A 26457-nucleotide genomic window follows, 5' to 3' on the forward strand; every position below is an offset into this window, starting at 1 on the left:
ATTACTATCTCTTTCATTTTGACACAAGACGCTCAGACATAGTCCCAACACAAGGACTCAAATGCTGAACTGACATGTAACATGAACCCAGTTTGTGATGTCTTCTGGGATAGTCATAAGTAGCAGCATATAAGACCACAGTGTACTGATCTTTCTGCCAATATTTTTAGGAACGTGACAGAACCAGCATACACCTGGAAGAAGCTTGTTAAGTTAGGTGTATTTAAAACATTGTAATTACTGTGCAATCCTTTTTAAAAAAATCAGTATTACAGTTAAGCTGTGCTATGCCATTGTGTCAAACCATCTCTGAACATCTTTTGCCTTGAAAACCCTATGAGATCACCTTAAGTCTGATGCGATTTGAAGGCACTTTCCACCACCACGCTATTGTAAGGTGAGTATAGGTTTGAAAATATATAACAGCATCAGATTTGGTAAGGGTGGCCAAATTTGCTTAACATAAGAGCCACATACAGTATGTCACAGAAGTGAGTACACCCCCTCACATTTTGTAAATATTTAAGTATATCTTTTCAAATGTGACAGCACTGAAGAAATGACAGTGTAAATGTGCTGTCCCCTCAAAATTACGCAACACACAGCCATTAATGTCTAAACTGCTGGCAACAAAAGTGAGTACACACTGTTATACAAGCTGTTATACTCACTACTTTACATTGTAGCCAAGTGTCATTTCTTCAGTGTTGTCACATGAAAAGATATACTTAAATATTTACAAAATATGAGGGAGTGTACTCACTTCTTTGACATACTGTAGATGTTTGATAGCCGCAAATGTCAGAGGGGAGGGCAGGAAGGCAGGCAGGCAAATAGATGGGGAGGGGAGAGGTGAAAAGAAAGCAACTTTAAATGCATTCTCCAAGCTGACATCTGAGTTGAATAGATTTAAAGAGAGAAATGCTTTCTCCAAGCTGGCCAACAGGTCAGTGCAGGCTTCAAGAGTCATGCAATGTGTGTGAAAGAGCCACATGTGGTGCCTGAGCCTCAGTTTGGCCACCTCTGATCTATAACTTCCCAAAGCATCAGTCTATCTAGGCTCAAGCTAATAGCAGATGACAATAAAAAAAATCTGCATTAGGTTTCTCCCAAGATTCACTCATGCTCAACCACCAATCCCTACTGCCTAGAAATAGCTAGCAACCTCCCTTTACAGGAACACTAAAAACAGGTTGCTTACCTGTAACTGATGATCTTCGAGTGGTCATCTGTGCAGTCACACACATGGGTCTTGCCGCAGGCAAAGGATCCGTACCTCGGAGCTCCAATAGCTCGCCTATAGTGTCTTTTGGCGCGCTTTCCTCCCGCCCTGGGGAGCAGGCAGCGACTGCGCATGCCTGAGCGGGGGGAGAGCGCCCATTCCACTCAGTTTCTTCCAGCCGCCGTTGGCACTGACACTATACCAAGTTAAGCAACGAATACAAGAGGCCAGCAGCGGGGAAGGCTGGGTGGGCGTGTGTGACTGCACAGATGACCACTCGAAGATCATCAGTTACAGGTAAGCAACCTGTTTATCTTCTTCGTGGTCTCTGTGCAGTCCCACACATGGGTGACTAGCCAGCTAAATGTCCTGGAGGAGGGTGCTGGTAAAATAAGCAAGTTAGTCACATAAGCAAATCACATCATATTATGCAACATAGAGATGGAAGCGGATGCACTCACCCCTGACTTCAGTGGAAGATGGATCTGAGGACCGCTTGACCGAAGGAGGCGTCACGTCTCGCACGAACGTCTAAGGCATAATGGGAGACGAACGTGGATGGTGAGGACCACGATGCAGCCGCACAAATGTCCTCTAGGGAGACGCCTTGCAGGAAAGCCGAAGACGTCGAGACCGCTCTAGTAGAGTGGGCCTTAAGACCTTCGGGCAGAGGCTGTTTAGCCAGTTCGTAACACAACCTGATGGCACTAACTACCCATTTAGATAGTCTCTGGGTAGAGATTTTGTGTCCTCTGTGAGGATTTCTGTAGGCCACAAACAGATTAGGGTCCTTACGGAAAGGTTGTGTACGATTAAGGTAGAAAGATAAAGCCCTTCTAACGTCCAGAGAATGCAGGGCTCGTTGTCCCTGGTCGGATGGGTTGGAGAAAAACGTTGGTAGAGAAGTTGAAGTCGATAAGTGGAACTGGGAGACAACCTTAGGAAGGAACGCAGGGTCCGGTCGCAGAACAACTTTGTCCTTGTGGAAAATAGTGTAGGGAGGATCGTGACGGAAGGCGCATAAGTCACTTGCCCGTTTACCTGAGGTAAGGGCTACCAGCAATGCTGTCTTCCAGGAAAGAAGGTTAAGGTCTATGGTAGCCATAGGTTCAAAGGGAACTTTCATCAGGCAGGAAAGGACTAGCGATAAACTCCAAGTCCGGACGAAGGGCTTAACAGGTGGATTGAGGTGCAACATGCCCTTAAGAAAGGACTTAGACAAGGGATGGGAGAACACTGTTTTGCCATCAGCCGGGTTATGGAACGCAGAAACTGCAGAAAGGTGAACCTTTAAGGAGGAATAACAGAGTCCTGATTTCTGTAGAGAAAGTAGATAATCAAGGATCAGGTTAAGGGGTGCTGACTCTGGCTGCAGGTGATTAGACGTCGCGAAAGAGCAGAAGCGCTTCCATTTGCGTTGGTACGAAAGTCTAGTGGAAGGCTTCCTTGCGTTGAGGATGATGTTGGCTACCTCTGTGGAGAGGCAGGCGGATGTATTCTCCAGGCTGCCAAGGCCAGAACCCGAGGGTTGTGATGCAGAACCTGACCACTGGCCTGTGATAAAAGATCGCCCGCCGGAGGAAGGCGGCGGTAAGTGTGGCGGGACATTTGTAGAAGCCTCATGAACCACGGTTGCCGAGGGCACCATGGAGCAATGAGGATGCAGTCCGTGCCATCTTGTGCTATCTTTACCAACACCCGTGTCAGAAGGGGGGTTGGTGGGAAGAAGTAGTGAAGAGGACCTGTCCAGCTGCGAAGGAAGGCATCGTTGCCCCTCCTGGAATAAAATCGAGGACATTTGGCATTCTCCCTGGAAGCAAAGACGTCCACCTTGGGCGTTCCGAAGCATCGGAAGATACGACAAAGGTAGGTCGGATTGATGGACCATTCGTGGTCGTCTATGCGAACCCTGCTGAGGGAGTCGGCCAGAACATTCTCCACACCCGGGAGGTGAATGGCAGTCATGTAGATGTTGTGCTTGACACACCATTCCCAGAGCAGTACGGCTATACGGCACAGGCGGAGGGATCTGGTGCCTCCCTGCTTGTTTATGTAGTAAACTGTTGCCATATTGTCCGTGGAAATCTGAACGTGCCGGCCCCTTATCAGTGGGAGGAACGATTGGAGGGCCCTGTGCACAGCAATCAGTTCTAGGCAGTTTATGTGCATGGCCCTCTCGGGGGGAGTCCAAAGCCCCCTGACGGTCTTGTCCTCTAAGTGGGCTCCCCATCCCCACTTGGAGGCGTCTGTTGTCACTACAGCCCTCGGAGGAGTCGGTAGAAATGGCATGCCTGCGAGCAGATTGTCGGGTATAGTCCACCATGTGAGAGATAGAAGTGCTCTCTGTGGAACAGTGAGTAAAACGCTCTGCGGTTGCGCCTGAGGATGGTAGGCTCGTACAAACCAGAGCTGTAGTTGTCGCATCCGTAGCCTGGCAAAGTAAAGGACAGACGTTGTGGCGGCCATGAGGCCCAGCAGGCATTGGATTGTGAATGCAGACTGACGAGGCTGTTGTTGAACTGACTTGGCTAAGGCAATGATAGTCAGTGCCCGATCCTCGGGGAGGAAGGCACGATGGAGAGAAGTGCGCAGAAGGGCCCCTATGAACTTGAGGTCCTGGGTAGGTGTGAGGTGAGATTTTGAAGCATTCACACAAAGGCCCAGGGACTTCAGAAGGGTGAGAGCTGTGTTGAGGTTGCTCTGCAGTTGATGTTGAGTCGGAGCTATGAAAAGCCAGTCGTCGATATATGGGAAGACTGGGATGTCCCGAATGCGAAGAGCAGCTGCCACCACTGCCATGCACTTGGTGAAAACGCAGGGTGCAGTGGAGAGGCCGAATGGCAGGGACACATATTGGAAGTGGTCCTGGCCCATGGCGAATCGCAGATACCTCCGATGTTGAGGTTGAATGGTCACATGGAAGTAAGCGTCCTGAATATCTAGAGAAGCCATCCAGGAATTTCTGGGAATAAGGGGCAAGATGGACTGCAGGGAGATCATTCTGAACTTCCTGTATTCGATGTGCCGGTTGAGGTTTCGCAGATCTAGAATGGGACGCTTGCCTCCATCCCTCTTGGGGACCAGGAAGTATCTCGAATAGAAGCCTGTCCCTCGATGTTGAGGAGGGACAGGTTCTATGGCATTTTTCTGGAGCAAGTCCAGGATTGTAGACGGAGTGTAGACGGGGGGGTAGCAATGAAGTAGTGGTGGCGAGGTGGAGAAATGGACTCGATTGCGTAACCTAGGCGCACGATGGTCAGCACCCAGGAGTCGGTTGTGATCGAGTTCCAAGTGGGAAGGAACGGAAGGAGACGTGTGCTGTAAGCCGGTGGGGTTTGGAGAGCAGGTGGGGTTTGGAAAGAGTCAAAGAGACTGCTTAGTCTAGAGGGAAGCCTTCTTGGTTTGTTGGGGCTTAGGTCTCTGCTGGAAATGAGGTTTGTGTTGTGAAGCCTTTCGCCTCCAGTAGTCACTTTGTTTTGGTGACCGTTGTCGTTTCTGAAATGATGGTCTCCAAGTTTTCGATCGATTGAACTGCTGGGAGTTTGGTTGGGAAACTCCCAGGCGCTTGGCACGTTTGCGGCCATCGTCAACAGAGGTTAGCACTTCGTCCGTGGACGCATGGAAGAGGCCTAGGCCGTCGAAGGGGAGATCCTCTATCTTCTGCTTGATGTCGGGCTGCAAGTTAGTAGAACGCAGCCAGGCATGACGGCGCAAGGCAACGGAAGAAGCGAAGACCCTCGAAGAACAGGAAACAGCATGTCGTACGGTGTTTATCTGCTGTTTGGAGACTCTGGACAATTCTGACACCAAATTGGAGGCTGTTCTCTGAGAGGTTTCAGGGAGAGAGGGGATCAGGGGCGTAAATTGATTGGCTAGATTGAAGACATACGCAGAAAAATAAGCTAAGTAATTGTTGAGTTTAGAATTGGTAGAGGCCAGAGTAAATAACTTCCGTGCCAAGGTATCCAGTTTTCTCCCTTCGCGATCTGGTGGTGTAGGGTGTTGTGAGGGCTTGGCCTTAGTGGCAGAATGAACTATAATAGAGTTGGGCGCTGGGTGTGTCGCCAAGAATTTAGCATCCGGGGCATGTACCCTGTAGAGCGAGTCAAATCGTTTGGAGGTAGGTGGGACAGAGGCTGGCTTGTCCCACGCCTCTCGCAACCCCTCAAGATGTACAGGTAGCATCGGGAGAAGCGACCCTGGTGGGAAGTCAGCCTGTACTAAGTCATGTACAATGTCTGAAACTTTAGGAGAGTCAGACGGCAAGGCAATTTGGAGAGCGTCAGCCATCGTGGTGATGAGATTTAAATATGCTTTGGAAGCATCTGATGGCGAAAGGCGCAGCTGTGGTGCAGACTCCGAGGCAACAGAGGCAGGGTGGTCCTCCGAATCCAATGAAAGGGAGGATTCCCGATCGGACTGGGAGTCGTCTGCATTGGAAGAGTGGCGCGGTGCGATCGATTCCGAGGCCGAAGCCCGAAGCTTAGGAGCGTGAGTGTCCTGGGCTTGGTCGAGTTGGAGAAATCCGGATGGGAACCGTCGGGGCTCTGGGGGGGATGGTACCGGGGTTATTTAGGTCCCGAGGGCGATCTGGGACTGGAGACGGTACCGAGTGCCGAAGGGGCAGGTGATCGGGTTCTCGAAGCTCGGAGAAGTCTCGGAGTCGATCGTCGTCACGGGGTCGAGAAGAGTCTCGGATTGGAGGAGGGTCTCGGAGCCGACCGTATGCCCGGGTTCGGTGAGAATCATATGCTCGGGTTCGAGGAGAGTCGTCATAGCGGATCCGAGGGGTAACAACATCATGACCCAGGTCTTGATATCTGGAGCGGTGAGTACCCTCGTAGGAAGGGGAACGGGATAGGCGATGGCGAGACCTAACCCTTGGTGAAGGCGATCGTGACTGAGAAGAGTAGTCGTAGCGCGGACGAGATGAATAGTCGAGGTGCGGGCGCGCATACGGGTCATAACGGTCATAGTAGGCGGAGGAGCCGGAATCACGGTGTCTATGCGGGGAACGAGAGCGAAACCGAGGAGGCATGGGTGTCGGGGAACGTGATCGAATCCGACGCGGTATGGGCTGGGTCTCTGGAGAGCGCGAACGAAGTCGGTGAGTAGAGCTTTGGGTCGCTGAGTCCCTATACAGGGGGGAAAGTGTGACATCCTGGAAGGATCCGAGTCGAAGTGAAGACTTCGCGTAATGTTGAGTAGGATCGGATGGGTCGGGTTCCAAAAAGTCAGACGGAACCACGCTGCGGACCGACGGTGAGCGAGACTGAATAGGAATCACTTCTACGGCCGTAGAAGAGTGAGCTGCGGCATATCAGTGATTACATCTGACGGAGCCGAGAGTTCTGACGGAAGTAGGAGTTGAGCGGTCGAGGTTGCGGCATCCATAGCGTCAGGAGCCGAAGTCGAAGCCCAATGCGGGTGCGAGGTCGGGTGCGACTCGGTCGGGTGCGACTCGTAAGACTTCCTCGGAGTCGAATCAGTCGCTTTCGAGTGACGCGGTGCTTTCGGCGCCAAATCCTCGGAGCCGGAGTGACACGATTTTTTAGAAGACTTATGGCCGGTCCCGGCGTGCTTTGAAATTTTCTTTACGGACTTGTGCGTCTGCTTTTGAGAGAGAGGCACGTCCGAAGTGGCCGAATCTCCCGCTCTAGGTGGGGGAGGCGGCGAGGCAGACGCGGGCATCGCCCGCAAAGACAGTTAAAGCAGAAAGCTCCGGAGCCTTGCTGCACGATTTTTACGAGCCTATTTCCCGAAATTAGCACAATGTGCGCAGGAGTTGACCCGGTGGGCTTCTCCAAGGCAGAAGAGGCAGTGGCTGTGGCCGTCAGTGGTGGGGATCTTAGCCCCACAGCGCCTGCACTTTTTGAACGTAACCTTCCCTTCCATGCGCTCCGGACAAGGGAGGGGAGGGAGGGAAAGAAAAGGGGAAAGGAAGCGCAGAAACGGATTTTTTTAAAAAAATATTTTTAGGGACGAAAAATAGCAAGGAATAAAAAGGCGAGGTGAATACGATACCAGATGAAGAGAAGAATGGAGAAGAAAACGAGCTAAGGAGGAAACGCAGCGAGGTAGGTGATGTCCGGGCGGCGGTAGGGAAGAAACTGAGTTGAATGGGCGCTCTCCCCCCGCTCCAGGCATGCGCAGTCGCTGCCTGCTCCCCAGGGCGGGAGGAAAGCGCGCCAAAAGACGCTATAGGCGAGCTATTGGAGCTCCGAGGTACAGATCCGTTGCCTGCGGCAAGACCCATGTGTGGGACTGCACAGAGACCACGAAGAAGATCTGTAGGAGACATTGGCGTTATTTACAGGCAGTGTATCACACGGATGCAAAACTAATAGATGAACCAATTTTCTTGGGCCAGCCAAGGAGGAACTGTTAATGTTCCAGTAAGAACTGAGCATCTGCTTTAAAGTCCCAGCCTGTTACAGAGGAATATGCCACCCTCAGTCCTGTTTATTCCCTAAATCCTTTTAGTACTTGCAGCACTGTGAGTCAGAAATATACTACCCTGTTTCTCCATTTAAAAAACATTGCTCAGTTTTACTGGAATCTGATCTAAAGCTATATCATAATTTGTGAGACCATGACTACCAAATCCAGAAACCACAAAATGGTATTTCATAATGAGACCTTGAGCTTGTATGTTGTGCACCAATAGTGACATTTGGACAGTGGAGGTAGTAAAACTGATTGAAATGAGATGTCACAATTGTGGATAGATTTCTTGCACAATGCAGTACATTTATTTTTCTTCCAAGGACATATTTGTCTTTATTGTTGCCTATTCCATCACCTCCAATAATTTTTTCTCTGCCTAATTCCTATCTTTTGCCACAGTGCTGTATCTGCACAAGAGTTGGTACAGCTACTCACTTCCATTACTCAAAAAGGTGACAGGCTGCTGTGCTGCTATAAGCTTGCGTTGATCAGTGATTCTCAACAGAGATCCTCAGGTAGATGAGTCCATCTTTATAGATCTTTATTTGGAAGGACCTGCTGCATTCACAGAAAGCAAGGCTCCATACTTCCTGCCTGTTTGCCTGCCTTTTGAGTCAAAGGACACGACAGCATGACAGGGACTGTCTGAAACACTGGTTCCTCACCTTTCTGTCATGTGAAGACTGCTGAGAGAATCCCTGGTTGGAATATAAAAGATTCATAAGGCTTCCTTAAAAATTCTCACACTGAAATATTTCTTTTGACTCATGTCAGTTACAGAGAACTGTGCTGAAAGTGGTACAGCATAGAATTGGGGAGTCTGTACTAGAGTGACAAAGAGTGAGGGGTAAATACATAAGTGGCTATATAAGTTCATAACTCATAAAAACCATGTAATACTGTTTATTAAGACCAACCAACGTGACAGTACAGTTTGCAAGTGTTTGAAGTCCTTCCAATGAAGAGTTAGGGAAAACTCAGAAGCTGGCATATAGCATTAAGGAGACTTAATGGACAGTTCATTTCTACACTAAAAATGAATGCAAAAATCCAATGTTTAGACTCTGAACACAAATTTCTAGAGCTTTTACTGGTCATTATACCACCCCCATTGGCACTAGAGGAGTTTACAATTATGACAATTTACAATTAGAATGTTTGAGCAAAAATGAATCAAAAAATGTCCTGCTTCTGTGGAATTCTTATGTTGCATTCCACACTCTTCCACATTCCACACTCCTTGTTGCATTGCACACTTCCTGAAGATTCCATGAACCATAGGAGCAATTTCCCAGGTGGTGGTAGTGGACAGCAGAAGACAGGGAAAGTGAGAAAGTTATGTTGCACAGGTGGGGCTCTCAGTCTTTTGAGTCCAACCACTGTAGACAGCAAGTGGACTCAACTTGGTATATTCTGTAGAAACTAAATGATTTTTCTTGACTTGAGCACCAGACAGCTTGATATTTTAGTAAATAATCTTGGAATGCATTTACCATGTCAATAACAACTAGCGGAAGTATTACAGGAGAAATATTAATTCAAGCTTGTCTTCCAAACTATGCGCTATTTGTGCAGTATAAAGGTCAGACAGTCTTTGAAGTTACTGAAGAGCCTCAAGACTATTTTACTACAAAAAATGGGCCAGGTATTCTCTGTGGCTTCCAACGAATGTTTATAAAAGAACGAAGTTGTAAGCTCTTTCAATTAATTTTATTGAATAGCCAAATTTGATAAATTAGCACAGCTAAAATAAGCATTTGCATGTGTTACAAATGACTTTTTACAGGAATAAAACAGTGAAAATTACAAACTGTAAAAAGGGGAACAAGTAAAACCTTGCCTCCAGTTCAGGAGGACATGGTTTACAAATTCACACTGAAGATCAATGTCTGAGTTCAGAAAACAAGGATTAATATTACAATATTTTACACTACTTTACAAAAAAGATCAAAATTTACTATAAGGATTTAATCAGTAACTAGTGAACAGAAGCTTTGTCACATTTGATGGTCCCTTAACAGCCATTTTGCATCTGATTTACATATTCTGTAAAACTTTGAATAAAAGCAATTTTTTCCTTGTTATTGCAAAACTGTCAAGGCTGGCTCAAATGCAAGTTGTTAAATTACAGAAAAGCAAATGCTAATTAAATGGATTTTTCTGATGCTAACTGAATTCAACATAGTCACCAGTCATACTGAAGTATTGTTTTAAAAAAAATCTTGAACTAGAAAAATAGAGAAAATCTGTTGTGGACTGCCATGCTAAGATGTGAGCATCTAGGCCACCTTTTGCCTAATTTGCTGTAGATCTTAAAATACATGTAACTACAGCATAGTACAGGCAGTTTTATACACTTTCTGCCCTACAATCCCCATTATTAAAAAGTAATGCAAGGTGAAGCAGGTGACATTTTCCTCATTACAAGGAATAAAATTAGGAAATACAGTATTGCAAAAAGGATATAAACATCCTCAAATGCATTCTCCCCAACAGAAATATGTGCTCACTGCTCTTGATTTTTTTTAAAAAAAGAGAAGGTAGAGTCATTTTCTATGAAAGAAGATTCTCAGTCACAAAGAGTAATTTATGCAAGACTATTATGACTGACTCATCTGCAGTTACTGAGTCTACAGCACCACTTCAGACCAGTTCCTTGTATACACAGAACACGCTGTTGCACACAAGGATTTCCTTACACAGGTAATGCTGAGACACCGGCCAGCACTATCTGTTCAGCACTGTATGCATGCTATAATGCATATTCACTTGGTGCTGGATGTGTTTAGCCCCTCTTGTGGGTATGTCCATATCTGAACCAGAAGGGAATGCACTGATTCCTTGTTTTTTTCGTGTGTGGATTGCTCTTGCTTAACTGGAACGATTGTATTCAATTGTTTTGAAGTTTCAAAAGAACTATTAAAATAAGCATTCAGACTTTGGTTGTGTTGTGAGGCAATCAGTGGATGGTTTTTCAGAACACATCCCATAATCACATACTCCTGAAGTTCATTATCATTTTTTAATGACAAATGCTCAACATAAATTAGAGCTTCCACAAGATACCAGCAACAAAGTAACTAATAAGTTTCAACAGGTGTATTTTAATCCTTTTAAATAGAGACTTTTTCCACTGAACATGACAATGACAATTCTGTAAGTTTTCATAGGCCACTCTGACAGACTGCATAGATTAGCAGACAACATGCTTAGACCTATATAGGAGTCAATATTCTGATTTAAAATGCTGGTTTAGAAACACTACAGCTCATTAGAGAACTTTAGTGCCTTTTTTGTGCCAATGCTTCTTACCCAGGCCTGGCACTACGGCATTTTTAAAAAATCATTTACAGCTGAACAGAAGCAATGGCCTGAAAATGGCTGTAAAAGATTACTCAGAGGAAATGCTAAGGGGGAAAAGTGCAATGGGAAATATTGCCACACCCCAGCTTTTGAAGAGCCTGAAGTGGATTGTGAGGAAAAATAGAAATTTATGCCTGCTACAAGTTACATAATTAAAGATGTTACTGATGCAGGTTGCTTGCGTAGTATGCCATACACATAAACACAAATACTATTTGTCATGATTTAATCTGCAGGGGTTTCAAGACACGAGTAAAACATTTATCTTATGTGCATACACTATGCAGAGGCTGGATTTCATGACTGATTCCATTAAGTGGGATTTCTGAAACCAGGCAAACTTCATCCCCTTAAAGCCACAAAATACTTCCTTGAAAGCGTGATTTTTTTTGTCTTTTAAATTGCAACATTACTTCTGCTAGGATGTTTCCCTGCATGTCAAATCAAATGCTCAATGGTGCTTCTAATATAGTGAAAATTATGGAATTAGCATCACTAGTAAGCATTTCATAGGAAACCCAATATAAAAATGTGACTTAATTTTAATCAAATGCAATCCATAAGAAGGTCATGACTCTTAGTAGCATTTTCTGTTCCCCTATTTACTTTCCATTAATGAATTAAAGACTACACACACCATATTAACAGCCAAAACTATAGTCTGTATTCACCATCTGTGCAGCTGAATCAGGTCACTTAATTATAATTTCTATTGGACATAATGCAAGTTGTTCTCTTTATACTAGAATAGTGATGCATCCTAAAAAGTTTTTAATGAACTATTTCATATTCATTTTAAATCATACTAGACCACTTCAAGTTCACTTTGCCAGTTCATCATAATCCATTTTAAAAGGCAGTGGAAACTAAATCAATTAAATATTGTATTTGTTCACAATGAATTGCCTCATTGTTCTTTTAATTTTTTTAAAGTTAGTGATATATATTGTATAACAAAGACAATATAGTTTCCCTGCAACTCACTTTTGGAAAGTCGTAAACTTAGCAGCAAAACATAAAGCAGAAAAATATAAAGTTAGAAAAACAATAATCTGAACAAAAATCTGGTATATAAAGGTTTAACCCCTTCAATGTTGCCTTTATAATTCATGCTGCAATTATTTACAGTGAAACATTTTGCAGCAAATTAAAGGCATCCAACTTGTTCAAATACGTTTTTTAAGTACACTATCATGTAATTGTACATTTGTTTCGGAGTTGTGGTCCTTTATTTGCTTTGCTTTTCTAAAAAAATCACAGTGAGATTCTTATCAACTGTATCATGTCCAAAACTTAACAGGAGCATTACAAGCACAACTGTTCTGCAGGAGAAAGTGACCCATGTAACGGAAAGGCTCATTTGTTCACTTGCTGCTGAATATGCAAAAGGAACTCATAATACGATAAGGCAGATTCTGTTCTGTCTTCTATCATGTTCTGCAGGAAAATTGGTTTCCATGGACTTTCCTCCCTTCAAAAGAAAGCAAAGGGAATGAATGAGTGAAATAGATCCACATGTGCTGCTTTATTCTTAAACATATTACTTACAATGTGAATTGGCAGATAAAAATAAAAGCAGGTCTACTGTATTAACATCTCAGATAATTGCAGATTTAAAGATATATGGACTGATCCAGCAGCTTTTTGCTGAAACAGTGTAATGCAGGCACAGTAATCTAATGCAACCAAAGATATCCTCATTCACTGTAACATTTAACAGCTCTATCCCTACAACAGGACAATATGCAAAGAATGTAATTCAAGCAAGAGCAGTTATTTGCATATTGTCCTATTGTATTCTGCATACATACTGAACATGTGAGCCTTGCAAATGATTTTACTGTTTTCAGCATTTATATATCATTCTTTAACGCAAACCAATATAGCAAACACATTTCAAGAGGTGGTTAATTCTCAAAGCTGGAGGAAAAAGAGAGACTTCTTGGGAGTAAGCATTTCAAGGCCCTACACAAGGGGTGACGCCAATGCCTTACTGAGCACCAGGACCAGATCTACATGTTTTTTGAGGGCAGGCAAAATTATGAAATGATGCCCCCTTATGGGCCCATAGAATACAATGGAATCCATACCCAATTTGGCGCCCCCCCCCCACTGCATCGGCACCCGGGGCAAGCACCCCCCCTGTCTCCCCCCCCGATCAAGCCCTGCTGAGCACCTGCCAAATGTTTTTAGAAAGGTGGCCAGGGCCAGGTGAAGCTTTCAACCAGAAGGGCTTCTTGAGTGGCCATTTAAAATCTCATTAGCTGTGTGGATTTTTAAGAAGTTGCTTCAGCAGTGGCTGCCAGCACTGCACAAGATCTTCACTCTGTGACTGAAGGTATATGCAAGAAAATATTTTTAAAAAGTATGTTCATATTAAAACACATCCAGGCTTATGCTTGAAATGAAGAGTTACTATTAGAGTTATGCAAGAGCTCACTTCTTGACATTCTGTGGTTGGGTCCACTTCCTGTGGTGGTCATTTTGTAGTTGGATCCACCACCTTGTGTCAGAATTCCAGAGGTGCCCACAGCCTCAAAAAAGTTGGGGACCCTTGCCATATGTGGAGAAACACCACTTTGGGGCCTGTGTTCATCTGGGAGTGGATGGAGGAGTCTCTCAAACTTTAGGCAGGCTTTGGGGCCTAGTCTATTCCTCCTTCCCCCTCCCCTCCAGTCTGGAAGCAGCAATTCTGAGGAGGCCTCCTAGACAGGCAGGAAGTCTTTCAGGCTGGTCTGCCAGAAGGTTGCAGGAGGGAAAATCAGTTCCTGGGCACGAACTGGGTTTTATATTAGTGATTTTGGCGGGAAGCCTTCAGTTTGAGTTGGGCTTTGAGTTCAGTCAGTGGGGTTGGTGAGTCTGTCTGTTCTGGATGGTATGGCCAGGGCAAGTATTATATTAGAGGAAGAAGGAGTGTTTTTCTCTACTTTGATTTATTCTGTTCACTATTTTAAATTGCCTGTATATAGATGTATGTTTTAAATAAATATTCTGTCTGTTTAAAAAGGTAGTCCCTTTGTACCACATAGTTTCCCAAACTGCCTTAGACCACACTACTGCAAGAGGGGAGTCCAAGGAAAGGAGAAGGCATACAGTTGGCAAGGGTGCCAATCCTCCAGGGGTCTCCCAAAGAAGGACTTTGGTCTCTGTCATAACCAGGTGCTGGGTTGGCAGAGGACCTTGAGGCCAGGCCACAGAACTGGCAAGGGGGATTGGGAGTCCTATTCCTCTCAGTCAGGAACCCCTAAATTGAGCAGGTGGTGGCAGTGTGCCCTAGTGGCGGGAAGAAGATAAGCTCCATTCAGGAGTTGGCAACTCAAAAGGGAGTTGACAGGACCGGGTCTGAAGGCAGAATCAGGCCGGTTCCGCCACACCATACATTAAGAAAACTGAATTCCTGAAAAAGAAGGCACTCCAACTGGTAGTTTGCTACTCAGCTACTTGTCCTAGAGAAGTAGGTTGTTCAATTGCCCAATGTTTTCCATTAGAAACCTCTACTTACCTTATTATATACAATGTAGGGAAGAATGGCCTTTGCTCCCTCAGCCAAGAGATAAAAGCCAGCACTCTAGAAGATTCAGTTGTGTCAAGCTCTGGCAGATGTGCCTGGAAAAAGGATAAAAAGCCATTGTGAACCCTTAGCAAAAAATTTTGATAGACAATGTCCATATTCAGAGGGAACAGAATTCTATATCTTAACTTGACATTTGCCTCCCACATCTTCAAGTACACACCAGCATTGGAGGGAGGCAGAAATAATGGAGAGAAAATCCTTTTGCCATTGCAATTTAAGTAATGCACTGCAGCTATTCTCAAGTACAACTGAGAGGTTGTATTACATTTGAATTCAAACAGCATGCTGTTTCACTGCCTCTCAAATCAATGTATTTGGAGCAAGGTACTCCTTTTACATCTCAATCACTATGCTGTGGAGAAACAAGTGAATTGCCCCCTTTTAGAGGAAAATAATGGCTTACTTAAGAGAGGCAGATGATCTGATTCTCTCATAATAGAAACATATCGTTTTGTCTGTGTATAAAATAGCTAAATGTACCAACTGCATAATTACAAAGTGAAGAAGAATAACCCATTTTGAAAGAAACGGGTGGCCTACTTAATGGCGGATGCTGAACAAATATAGTTCCCAAGCATGAAGATATAAACACATGCCCTTATAAAAGGCATCTAAAGACTAGAACGCCTATAATGAGAGACATGAGCTGCTTCTGCAAGGCTATCCTAACAAGTACTGCAGACCACACAGATAGCATTTTAACCTTTGTGAGTTAGGACTCCTCGGGAAAGTAGAAAACATGTTCTTACCATATTGGGCGGTATCGATGCATAGTTTGGAACTCCAAGGACATGGCTGATAAAATTCTGTCCACAGTTCTTTCCAATCCATAAATACATGACCTGTAGAGTCATGAATAATCACAATTCATTAATCTGTGCAATACATGGTCATCCTAATCACATTCCAGTCAAGTTTATTATGATCCAAGATCAGAATTTGGAATCAAAGTCGTCAGCCAACATTTATATTGGTTCCATGTCTTAAATACACTAGATACGTTAAACATAAAATGCAATACTGGGTTAAGACTGAGTTGTATGCTATTGTGTAATGAAACATGCCTGAGCACAAAATCTGGATACTTTATGGGTTGTTTCATTACAACAATCTCCAAAGAGAGAAATATAAAACTGGTTCTAGCTGGAAAATGGATGAAATTGGAGTAATGTGAATATTTTGAATATTCTAGTAATATCGACAGTATAATAAAAATGCTTGATTGTCTCTACTATATCAGAGTGGCATGGGCAGAGACGTTTCTCATACAGAATTTGAGCAGATATCCCTTCAAACAGGGCAGATGGAAGGACATTCAATCAGGCAAGGGTGAAGGCACTGCAATGTTTAGGATATTCTAGCATAGAGAGGTAAGTGGGAACCACCGTCTAAAGAATAACTATGCAGCTTTAAGATGAGGATATATTTTAACAAATCATAGGAACAAGTCAGCAAAATGCACTTACCGAGCCAGCATCCATAAGGTAAGCCCCATCCCTACTTATTTTCTCCACAGATAACTGGAGAATGGATGGCTGAGGTATTGTTCTGTCGCTGATGTTGAGAGCTCCCTAAAGAGATATGCAGATCACAGTTACATCTCGAAAATGGCAGACTAGACAGTCCATCACTTATGGTGCACAACTAGGCTGGAAGTTGCAAGTTATTTATTAATAAGAACAGGGCTTCCCATCAAGTACAAAAGAGCCACAAGTATGTAGTATGTCCATAAAATGGCAGAGAAAAATCCATCACATTTTAAGAAATGCCTATTTTGCCTTGGTGAATACACCTATAATTTTCTGGGTATGTACTCTTTACAATCGATTGACACAAAGTCTCACATGCTGCTTTAGAAGAGTTTGTTTACAAGCTATTGTGCAGAACTGCTGTTACTTTCAATGGGCGTGTACAGAAAGCGTTCCCAGTGGCCACCACTGCATCACAAATCATATTTGCAGCTGTCCGTTTCCTTTTGATGAAATCTGAGCTTTCTTTTCTCATCATGAAATTGTCAAAAATAAGTGCATTTCCATTATACAAAAACAACTTCTAGTAAGTAAACACATGCAGCATTTAACAGCTGCCAAGGGCTTTCTCCTTCAGTTGTATACACTGACACAGATTTCCAGTTGTATTGTGCATATTCACAACACTGTTGCTATCCACAATCCTAAAGCCTACTGCAGCTTGTACAGCATCTACCACGCAAATTTAAAATGCAGACTGATTCCAGATTATTGCTTGCTGTAGGTTTACAAATGAAACCTGTAAGTTAAAAAAAACATGAACTGAAGCAGATTGATTGTAAAGATCCACACTACATGATGTGAATCAACATAGCAGGACACTACTACAGCAGATGGTTAAGGAAGCTTCTGACACATTCTCCTATATACAGATAGGCACAGTCCAATCCCTGATCCTATGAAGTCCTCCATGTAGGCAAACAGACTCTCTAGAGGCTGCCACAAAACACCACCTAAATGCCAAGGACTGGCTTGTGTGTACAGCCTCCATCCACTATGCCAAAGAAATGAGGATTCAAAACAGGAAGCTGTAACTGCATACAGTTTGCTTTGGAGTACCCACAGCACCCATGTCAGGCTGGGCAGGAGGTAGTTTGAATTGATATACATAATTTTTCCTTCCTTTCTCAAAATATTAGAACTCAAGGGCAATCCAATGAAGCTGACGTGTAGTAGATTCAGGACGGACAAAAGGAAATACTTCTTTTCACAGAGAGTGATTAAAATGTAGAATTCTCTGCCAGAGGATGCAGTGATGGCCACAGGGATAAATAGCTTCAAAAGGGGATCAGATGAATGGAGGACAGGTCTATCAGTGGCTAACCATGGGGAATCTCCACACTGAGAGGCACTAAATCTCCAAATCCCAGAGCTGGGGGCAAGATCTTGGCCTCCATGCCCTGTTGTTGGCCTTCCAGAGGAACTGGTCAGCTACTGTGTGAGACAGGATGCTAGACTACACAGTCCACTGGTTTGATCTTCTTATGTTATCATATTATTATTCCATGCATTGATAAGTTGGAGGTGGATGGGGGTAAAGGGAGTCTCCCTGTAAAGTCTTCAAAAGAGTACAGCAGGATGCCCTCTCAATGAGCCATGAAAAGCAAACGTCTTTTCAAACCAACATTAAGCAAAAGCTGGATCATGTGCTTCATGACTTTTTTTTGTTGACAATTTACAGCCGCCCAGCACATAAGACCCTTGCACATCCAGCATTTAAAGGGGCAAATTAAAAGCAACCATACCTCATCTGTGAGATTGTCAATTCTGTACAAAGTAGGATGCATCATAAGCATGAGGTATGCTAAAGGTTGGTTTTTCACTTGGCACATGGTAAAGATGCGATCATCTAAACGTGCGTTTGTACCAGTTTGGAATGCTTTCTGCGAAAAGATGCAGCAACAATACTATTATTAGAAATTAAGTGCAAAACGTCGCAAGATTAGCATCACATTTCAGGATTTCAACATAAGGCAACAGAAGACAGAAAAGTGTCTCAGGAGAGATATTTAAAAAGCTAAACATTTTGCACAAACATTCTATGCCTAAAATCTACTATAATTACTGGAATGAAAGCTAGCATTTAAGATTATTTCTTCATCGGATATTGCATAAAATTTACTTTGCTTTTTATTTAGCGTGTTAAGATGCATTTGTATCGCCCAGCTGTTGCATCTGAAAATGGAATGCCAACAAACAGTGTTCTCAGCATGACTCACAAGAATAAGCAAGTTGCTGCACTTCAGAATGATCTGCAGTGACAAGTACCATTGCTGTAATTTTAAAGGGATGAAGAGCAGGGGCATGAAGTTGAGACAGGGAAAATCTAGTCCAACCTTACTTACAGTGCAATCCTAAGAATACTGTACTGTGAGTAATCCACACTGAATGGACCTAAGTAGGATTCTGAGTAAACCTGCTTAGGATTGCTCTCTTAGACCTCTTCAGCAACACCACCAGACAAAAGGATGATAAGTTTAACTAACGATCACAAGTTTCTAAATAATCTGAATGGCTACAGAATCTGTGTTAAAATTTAAGCAAGTGTTACTTTTGTTCTTACCTGTTTTAAGAGAGCCAACACATACAGTGGGAAGAGACGTAATGAGAAGGGAGCCATGAGGCCAGGCTGCTGAATAGTTAGGACAGAGGATCGGTATGCAGAGAGGGAATCTATTACAGCATTCACCAGTGCATCTCGAGCATCACTCAGACTAGCAGAAACTGACCGGTCAACAGCTGAAAAGGAATGGTACATAGTGACCTTGACTATCAAGACAAGGTGTTTCTGAGAAGTCACTTCTACAGTTGCTTAATCATAAGAACACACGAAATTATACACTTAAGAGGAAGAGACTAGCAAGCAACAATGAAGAACAGAAGTGTGACAAACACTGATTTTGCCACAACAGTGTTCTGCATTCTATGCCAATCTCAACCAAGTTTTTCTGACAGCATTTGGCCTCAGTCATACAGTTCACTTATTTATTTATTAAATTCAATTTTAAACTGCCCTCCCCTGCCAATGCAGGGCAAAGAGGCAGTGTTCACACAGTCCATAATTAAAACAATTTAAAAACAATAGAAGACACAATAATTAACCTGAAGATGATGCTAAAAATGTCAAAAGTGCCACTGCCTCATAGGGTGGGGCAGGGAGCAGAAGTGCCAGAAGGATGTAACTGTCGCTGTCCTCAACCAAACACCTGGCGGAACAGAGAATGCCTTGGCTCTGGTTAAGGACAGATGGACATCCCTTGGGCCAGGGACCACCAATACATTCTGATCTACAGAGTGCAATGTTCTTCTGGGGGTATACCTAGAGAGGCAGAAGATACATGGCTCTCGGACTATTATTTCAAAGATATGTGGCTCCAGGACTATTAAAGGCCTTAAAGGTCAAACCAAAACCTTGTATCTGATCTGGTACCCCACTGGAAGCCAATGCAGCTCACACAGCACAAGATATGTACTGGATGCAGGGTCCCCGTAAGGACCACACTACTGCATTCTGTACCAATTGGAGTTTCCAGGTCAGCCTCACCCACATAAAGCGAGTTACAGCAGTCTAATCTGGAGGTAGCCATTGCATGGATTACTGTGGCTAGGTCAGGACAAGACAGGAAGGGGGTCAGTTGCCTGACTTCAAGAAGGAAACATTGTTTAAACAATTTAGACATTTTGGCTTGGATCCTAATCTCCTTGTCCACTTATGCTAGGTACTTGTGCCCACAGAATAGGGGAAAGTCAATTTTTGGAGCCCTGAACTTTAAAAATATATATATATATATATATATATATAGATAGATATTTTTAAAAAAGAACAAGGGAGGGGACTCAAAATATAAACAAGAAAAAAGGAGAAACACACACTCAACAGTCATGACAGATCTATACATAAGTTTCTATAAAACATTTTCAAATATCTAAAAATAAGTCCACACACAATTGTTGCCTATATGACAAGCAATCAAAGATTAATGTTAATAGAACTTTTAGGTCTTCATTCCATTGATTTCCAGGTGGTGGGCATTTATCTCTCCAATGCTGTAACACAATTCTTTTAGCTATAGTAAGGGCATGGGGAATCAATTTTCACTGACCATAAGTTAGGCTCCAAGACATGGGCAGACGGTTTAAAAGTACATAAGCATTCTCAAAAATCAGTGAACATTCTAATACAGAATTGATATGAATAATAACTTCCTCCCCCAAATATCAAATGACTGGACACACCTAATGCATGTTTAAGGGACATGTCCTGTGAATTACAATGCCAATCAGACACTTCACTCAATCCTCTAATAAACAGTAGGCAAGTCCAATACATCCTAGCAGAACAAAACGGAAAAAATACCAGGTGATAGGTGACTGGTTTGTTATACAAATCCCCTACGCATTTTGCTGTGCAGACTTCTTCAGGGGGATCAGAGACTTCATCTAATGTTGGACCTGTCACACAGCAAACATGTCCGGAGCTTTGTGTAATAAACCAGTCCCCTATCACCTGGCATTTTTTCCCCTTTTGTTCTGCTGGCACACTGCTGGGTGTAGCCCAGTTTTTCTTTATCCATTCCATACTAACCATAATTTTTTGCTGAATAAGCAGTAATAAGGCTAGATTTCCATTGCAATGGCAAAACAGGGCAACCTAGCTCCTTATTCCATTAATTCCTGTGACTCCACTTATCATTAATCAACATCAAATACCTATGAACAAATACTGCAGGTTTTGTTTTCTGCATCCATTTCAATTAAGAGTTTCCAGGAGCAAAAAAAGATTCTGAGACACTTAATGCTGCAGAGCCATATTTAGATAGCAACAGGTGTTCCTGAGGGCCCACTCACCCATTACGGCACAACTTCTGGGGTTACAGAAGACTACAGCAGAACAGAAGGAAAACTGCCATTTATGCAGTGCAGCTTTGCTCATGCTGCACGTGACAAGATTTTTTGTACAAGTATTTCATATTCAAATAAGCAAAATATTTAACCACTTACCCATATTGGCTAAAAGTCCAGTAACAGCTTGTACATCTGCACCCATATAAACATCACTCAACTGGTTAACAACCGGCAAACACAGTGTGTGGACACGAATCCTCCTTTCACCTGTACAGAGAACAGAATGTGATCCATGGTCTCCAAACACTATTTAACAGACTTGTCCAGGCTCTGCTTCAGGAGGTATCAAAACAGATATCAAAACAGTAACATAAAATGATAAATTATAGTTTTTCTTTGTAGTAGTAATTCACTTTGGAAATTAAATAGAAGCTACTTTTTTCCCAACCAAATCCATGAAACACAATGGTATAGATAGCAAAGTATAATTGCCCATACTTGACACAGTTGTCCATGAGTTGGTGCCCACTCTTCAAAGTGTTAGAGAATGAAGAACTACACTACTAGCAAACTAATCTGTGAGTGAATCTAAGATGCCTCACATCCAGCTAATTTTATCTGAAGATCTAGAAAAAGCAAGACCTCTTGAATCATCAATGGCATTTGATGCCATGACGTCCTTACCTTTACTAGATGTATAAAGGAGGGCAGACTGAAAACAGACCACTTGCATGTCTGTCAGACTCTCTTCTACTGACATTTGTACAGCATATCCTGCATCAGGGTTCACATTGGGTAATGACAACAAGTCTGTTGACCGCACAAAAAAGTTGCCATGAAAGGTATGAATGGAAAGACCTAGAATGAAAAGGAGCATTGTTTTAACACTGTGAACTGATGGCCTATCTTCTGAACTGCATTCACATCATAATGCTGAGGAATGCTTTGGTATAGAAGTTTTTAAATATTACTTTGGCCAAAGAAAGTCACAAAGAAGCTTGAAAATCAACTCAAACAGCCAGATCCTTCCATGCAAGATATTCTGTGTGCTACCACAGTACAACAACTGGTGGTGTGTACTCTATTCATTATTAGTATTCCATGTACATGCTGAGACTTCTCAGAACTCCTCAATATTATCACTGCCTCTACACAAGGGAATATCAGCAACCTCCCTTTGTGTTGCAGAAGCATTTTTTTACATGCATGGGACTCCACTGGACCTCAATTAATATCTCCTGAATATAACACAATTATGGTGATCATATGTGGCATAAGGAAAACTTACACAAATATACAGAGACCAGCACTGTCACTAGTAATGAGTATTTCAGTCCTGAAAGGTGGTTTTTGGCAGCAAAGGAGGGGAAAACAGATCACTCTTCTAACAGTAAAGCAGCCGCTCCACTGTATTAACATATCTCAGCTCCAGTCAAAGATTTAATATCCTGGCATTTATAATTTAATACCCTGGCAAAATTCTCACTTTTATGAAAGTGTTATCACATATGAAAGCTTCCATTGGGCAAACAGTAGAGTCTTCAAAGGTTAATACTTAAGCTTGACAAACTGCATCAGCATATTCTGGATATAAAGGTAAAGGTAGTCCCCTGTGCAAGTACCAGTCATTTTCGACTCTGGGGTGATGTTGCTTTCACGGCAGACTTTTTACGGGGTGGCTTGCCATTGCCTTCCCCAGTCATCTACACTTTCCCCCCAGCAAGCTGGGTACTCATTTTACTGATCTCGGAAGGATGGAAGGTTGAGTCAACCTGGAGCGGCTATCTGAACCAGCTTCCACCGGAATCGAACTCAGGTTGTGAGCAGAGGGCTCCGACTGCAGTACTGCAGCTTTACCACTCTGTGCCACGGGGCTCTTATTCTGGATATGCACACTGCAAAACTATGATCTACTAGCACATGCATGTTCACTAACAGCATCAAGAGACTGGCTTTTCTCAAACAGTCACCATACATCACACCACATGCCAAAGTTTCTTACTACTTGCAAAAACAAGCTCGTCATTCAACTGCCATCAAGTAATGAACATGCATGGATGTGTCAGCTGCATTCATTACTCATTTCCAAACTTCTAATGTAAAAATTCTAAGTTTTCTAATGATTACATGTATGCCAGGGGTGCCGAAATGCGGCTTGTGAGCCACATGTTGCTCTTTCACACATAGTGTGTGGCTCTCGAAGAACCCACCGTCCCATTGACTGGCTTGGACAAGGCATTTGTCTTCCATCTCCATCCTTCCCCCATCTATTTGCCTGCCTGCCTTCCTGTCTTGCAGCTCTCCAACATCTGACATTCATGACTTGCGGCTCTCAAACATCTGATATTTATTGTATGTGGCTCCTATATTAAGGAACTTTGGTCACCCCTGATGTATACATTTGCCAAACAACTCATTTAGGCGCTTATGGGGAAATCTACTTTAACACTGACAAATTAAATTCAGACCTTTGGTACATCTTATCCTCATAACAGCCTCAAAGCCAATCTTCCTGGTCAAGTATCGCTTGAGCTCCTTCTGTAATTTCTCTACCACAGGAGGATTCTGTTGGTGATGGTAAGACTGGTAGTAATAGACACTACCAGCTGAATACCTTGATATACACCCTGGAAAAGAAAAAGTGCAAATATTTTTTTTATTTACTTGGAGATCAGATCGATTCAAAAAGTAGAGAAAAGTTTAACTATTTGTCAGGAGGAATAAGAAAAAATACTACTAATGAGCACAACAGATAAAATGTGCAAATAATTTTCCTACATGTGTTTTAAACATTTGATGTCTTTAAGATGGCACCACACTAGGTATGACAAAACTAAGATTTAACAGACTTGCTCAATCAATCAAGAATGCATTGTCAACTTAACAGGTTAAAATTTTATTCTAGGCGGGTTACACTGTGCAAAATTGGGCTTCCGTGAGATAAAGATCCAACTACAAATTGACAAAGCAAAGATAAATTGACAAAGCAAAGGCATTACTGATGGAATGAAAATGGTTCGTTTTGGCATTTGTCATTCCAATTTTCCACAATCGTATTTCCTAATCGTCTTTCTGTGTTCTTACAAAAGAGTTGTGATAAAAATGGTAATACCTAATAAGCAAAGTGGGTGGATCATGCTGACAATAAAGGCAGCAAAAGTGATCACCTACGGACAAGGTATGGTTTCTACATACTGGTATGGTTTCTACACACTGCTATGCCCTTGTGAATTAACCAGGAACAAAAACTGTCACAAGAGGAAGCATAGACTGCTGAGAACAGTTGAGAACTCATCGGGGTGGGAGGAGATGGAGAAGCCCATGAGAGTTCATAGAAACAGAGGGATGGGAATATATATAGTTTATTTTCTCCTTGCAAATTCTTCAAAGATTGTAATCCATATTTTTAAAATAAACAGGATTCCACCTTTTCCCACTAAATTAGTAGCTATAATCCATTAATTATTGTCAGGAGGCTTAATGAGCTTTTTCTTAAAAATATTTTAAAAGCAATTATTGCACTTAATGGCATATCTTTTAAAGCAAAAATCCAAGAAGACGCTTCTTCCGTGAGACTTATATGAAAGAACTTCCTTATATAAAACCATGGAGACAGTCCAATTCTTCACTGTCTCTATCCTGCTTTGCTTGATGCTCAGAATATGCTCCCCCCAATGTGAGCAAACTAAATCTTCAGAGCAGTTTTGTATTCTACTCTGTGCACAGGGCACATCTGTTCTGTGGCTTATGACTGGAAACCTTTAAATATTGTTCCTTTGTAGGAAGGGAACATCTTAGGATGAGGCAATCTATGCAACACTAAATCTATCACTAGGTTATTAGCAGTTTATCGTTACTTATCAACCACGTGGACTCTTCTGAGGTTTTTTGCACTGTTCCCTAATGCATCCTATTGGAGCTGAATTTATATACAAGACAAGTAAACTACCGTTTAGGACCTCATATTATGAGGGGCCTCTAACTTCAGAATGGTTATTAGGATTATTAAATTACAATTTTTTTTGTTAATGCTACAGGACCTCTATAACTTGAGCTAGCTTCTATAACTTGAGCTACCGTACAGTTTCAGCATTTCTCAGATTGGCCTTGCATCCTGTGATCCACCTCACTATAATCTATGCATGGTCCTTCAGAATAGCTCCATCCTTACAGAGTGTGCATAACCTTGCGAGCCCCACTTTGTCAGGCATTCTTAATCCAGTCCCTCTGCATTCCTATTCCAAACAGTTTTTGATATATCCTTCTCAAACTAGTTGAGTAGGTTTCTTTCTTTTTCATGTGCAGACCAGGAGTCTTCCAGTTTCCTTCAAAATACCTGAAATATTCCTGGCAGCCCTGTTGATTGGTAGCATCAAAAAGCCCATTAAGAGACTTCCCAGAAGTAATAGCAGGAAGTACATGCTAGGAGATGTATTTTTCATTATACTAGTACTCGTAATTTAACATTCCAATTTTAGCTTCTCATACATTTATTGTTGATCTTCACTGTTTGAAGCGTATCACTATGACAGAGAACCACAACTGAGTATGAGGCAGTATATAAATGACTTATTTCATATTTAATCCCACCTTTTAAAAACGAGACATCCAAAAATACAGGCATCAAAATGCCTTACCTAATGAAGCCAAATCAGAGTACTGCCCACTAAGAAGAAACAAGTCAACTGCAACTTGCTGTCCTGAACAATCCAAGGCCAACTTCTTATAGAAGTCAGTAGATGGCGTAAGATGTATATCCTGTTAATAAAACAGAAATAAGATTTCAAACCACCTACCCCAAACACCACCTTACAGATACCGTGGTTGTTAACTCTGATTCATGTAACAGTGCCTTTTGTAATATTTCCTCAAACAATTTAAGGAAGGGCCTACCAAATCCCTTTTACATTCTGTCAAATGATTCATTTGTGCTTTAAAAATTATTTAGAATCAGGGCACCCATTTAGAGACTATGATTCCCTACCTTTGCAGATGCTTTTTGGTTAGGCTCTTCACGAGGTTTGAGTGCACCTGCTCCAACAGATGGAAGTTGCGTCTGGAAGACGGAAATTCGACCACCAGTGGGGGACATCAATTTAAAGGCAGCTTGTAATGCTGGTCCCAGAGCACTCCGTGTTTCCAGGGAGTTGGTAAACATCTGGGGCAAGGTGCTTAACAAATCTTGAATTAGCTGAAGAAAAAGGTTTTTTAAAGCATTAGAAATTTCAAAGAATATTCCTCCCACACTGGAGAACATAGAATAAAGCCTTCCATTAGTACCAGTAGGCATATCAAAATATACACAAAATATTGATAATACATTTTAGCTGCCATTTGTAACTGCCGGTCACTATAGGTTCTTTCTCTAGCCTTTCAAGATGAAGCCACAGATTCTGACGACCAAATCATCTCTTTCATCTTTCCCCTATTAGCAAGTCTGCTGACCTTCCCAAGAACTAGCACAATATACTGATTAG

At 42.7% G+C, this 26457-nt stretch overlaps 1 protein-coding gene across 1 annotated transcript in view; it reads right to left on the bottom strand.

Moving 5' to 3' along the window:
* Positions 1-9364: 9364 nt before the first annotated feature.
* The window catches only part of SEC24A (SEC24 homolog A, COPII coat complex component), a 63114-nt gene continuing 46021 nt past the window's right edge, over positions 9365-26457 (bottom strand). The window contains exons 14-24 of the mRNA XM_060240447.1: positions 25965-26171; positions 25618-25738; positions 23449-23607; positions 21665-21838; positions 21137-21247; positions 18699-18874; positions 17881-18018; positions 16073-16177; positions 15356-15448; positions 14535-14638; positions 9365-12503 (exon numbers count right to left, since the gene is read on the bottom strand). Of these exons, the coding sequence (XP_060096430.1) occupies positions 12389-12503; positions 14535-14638; positions 15356-15448; positions 16073-16177; positions 17881-18018; positions 18699-18874; positions 21137-21247; positions 21665-21838; positions 23449-23607; positions 25618-25738; positions 25965-26171 (1503 nt within the window). The 3' untranslated portion in view covers positions 9365-12388. The remainder of the gene's footprint in view (positions 12504-14534; positions 14639-15355; positions 15449-16072; positions 16178-17880; positions 18019-18698; positions 18875-21136; positions 21248-21664; positions 21839-23448; positions 23608-25617; positions 25739-25964; positions 26172-26457) is intronic.

The sequence above is a fragment of the Heteronotia binoei genome, chromosome 5 (genome assembly GCF_032191835.1).
Source record: "Heteronotia binoei isolate CCM8104 ecotype False Entrance Well chromosome 5, APGP_CSIRO_Hbin_v1, whole genome shotgun sequence".
NCBI lineage: Eukaryota > Metazoa > Chordata > Lepidosauria > Squamata > Gekkonidae > Heteronotia > Heteronotia binoei.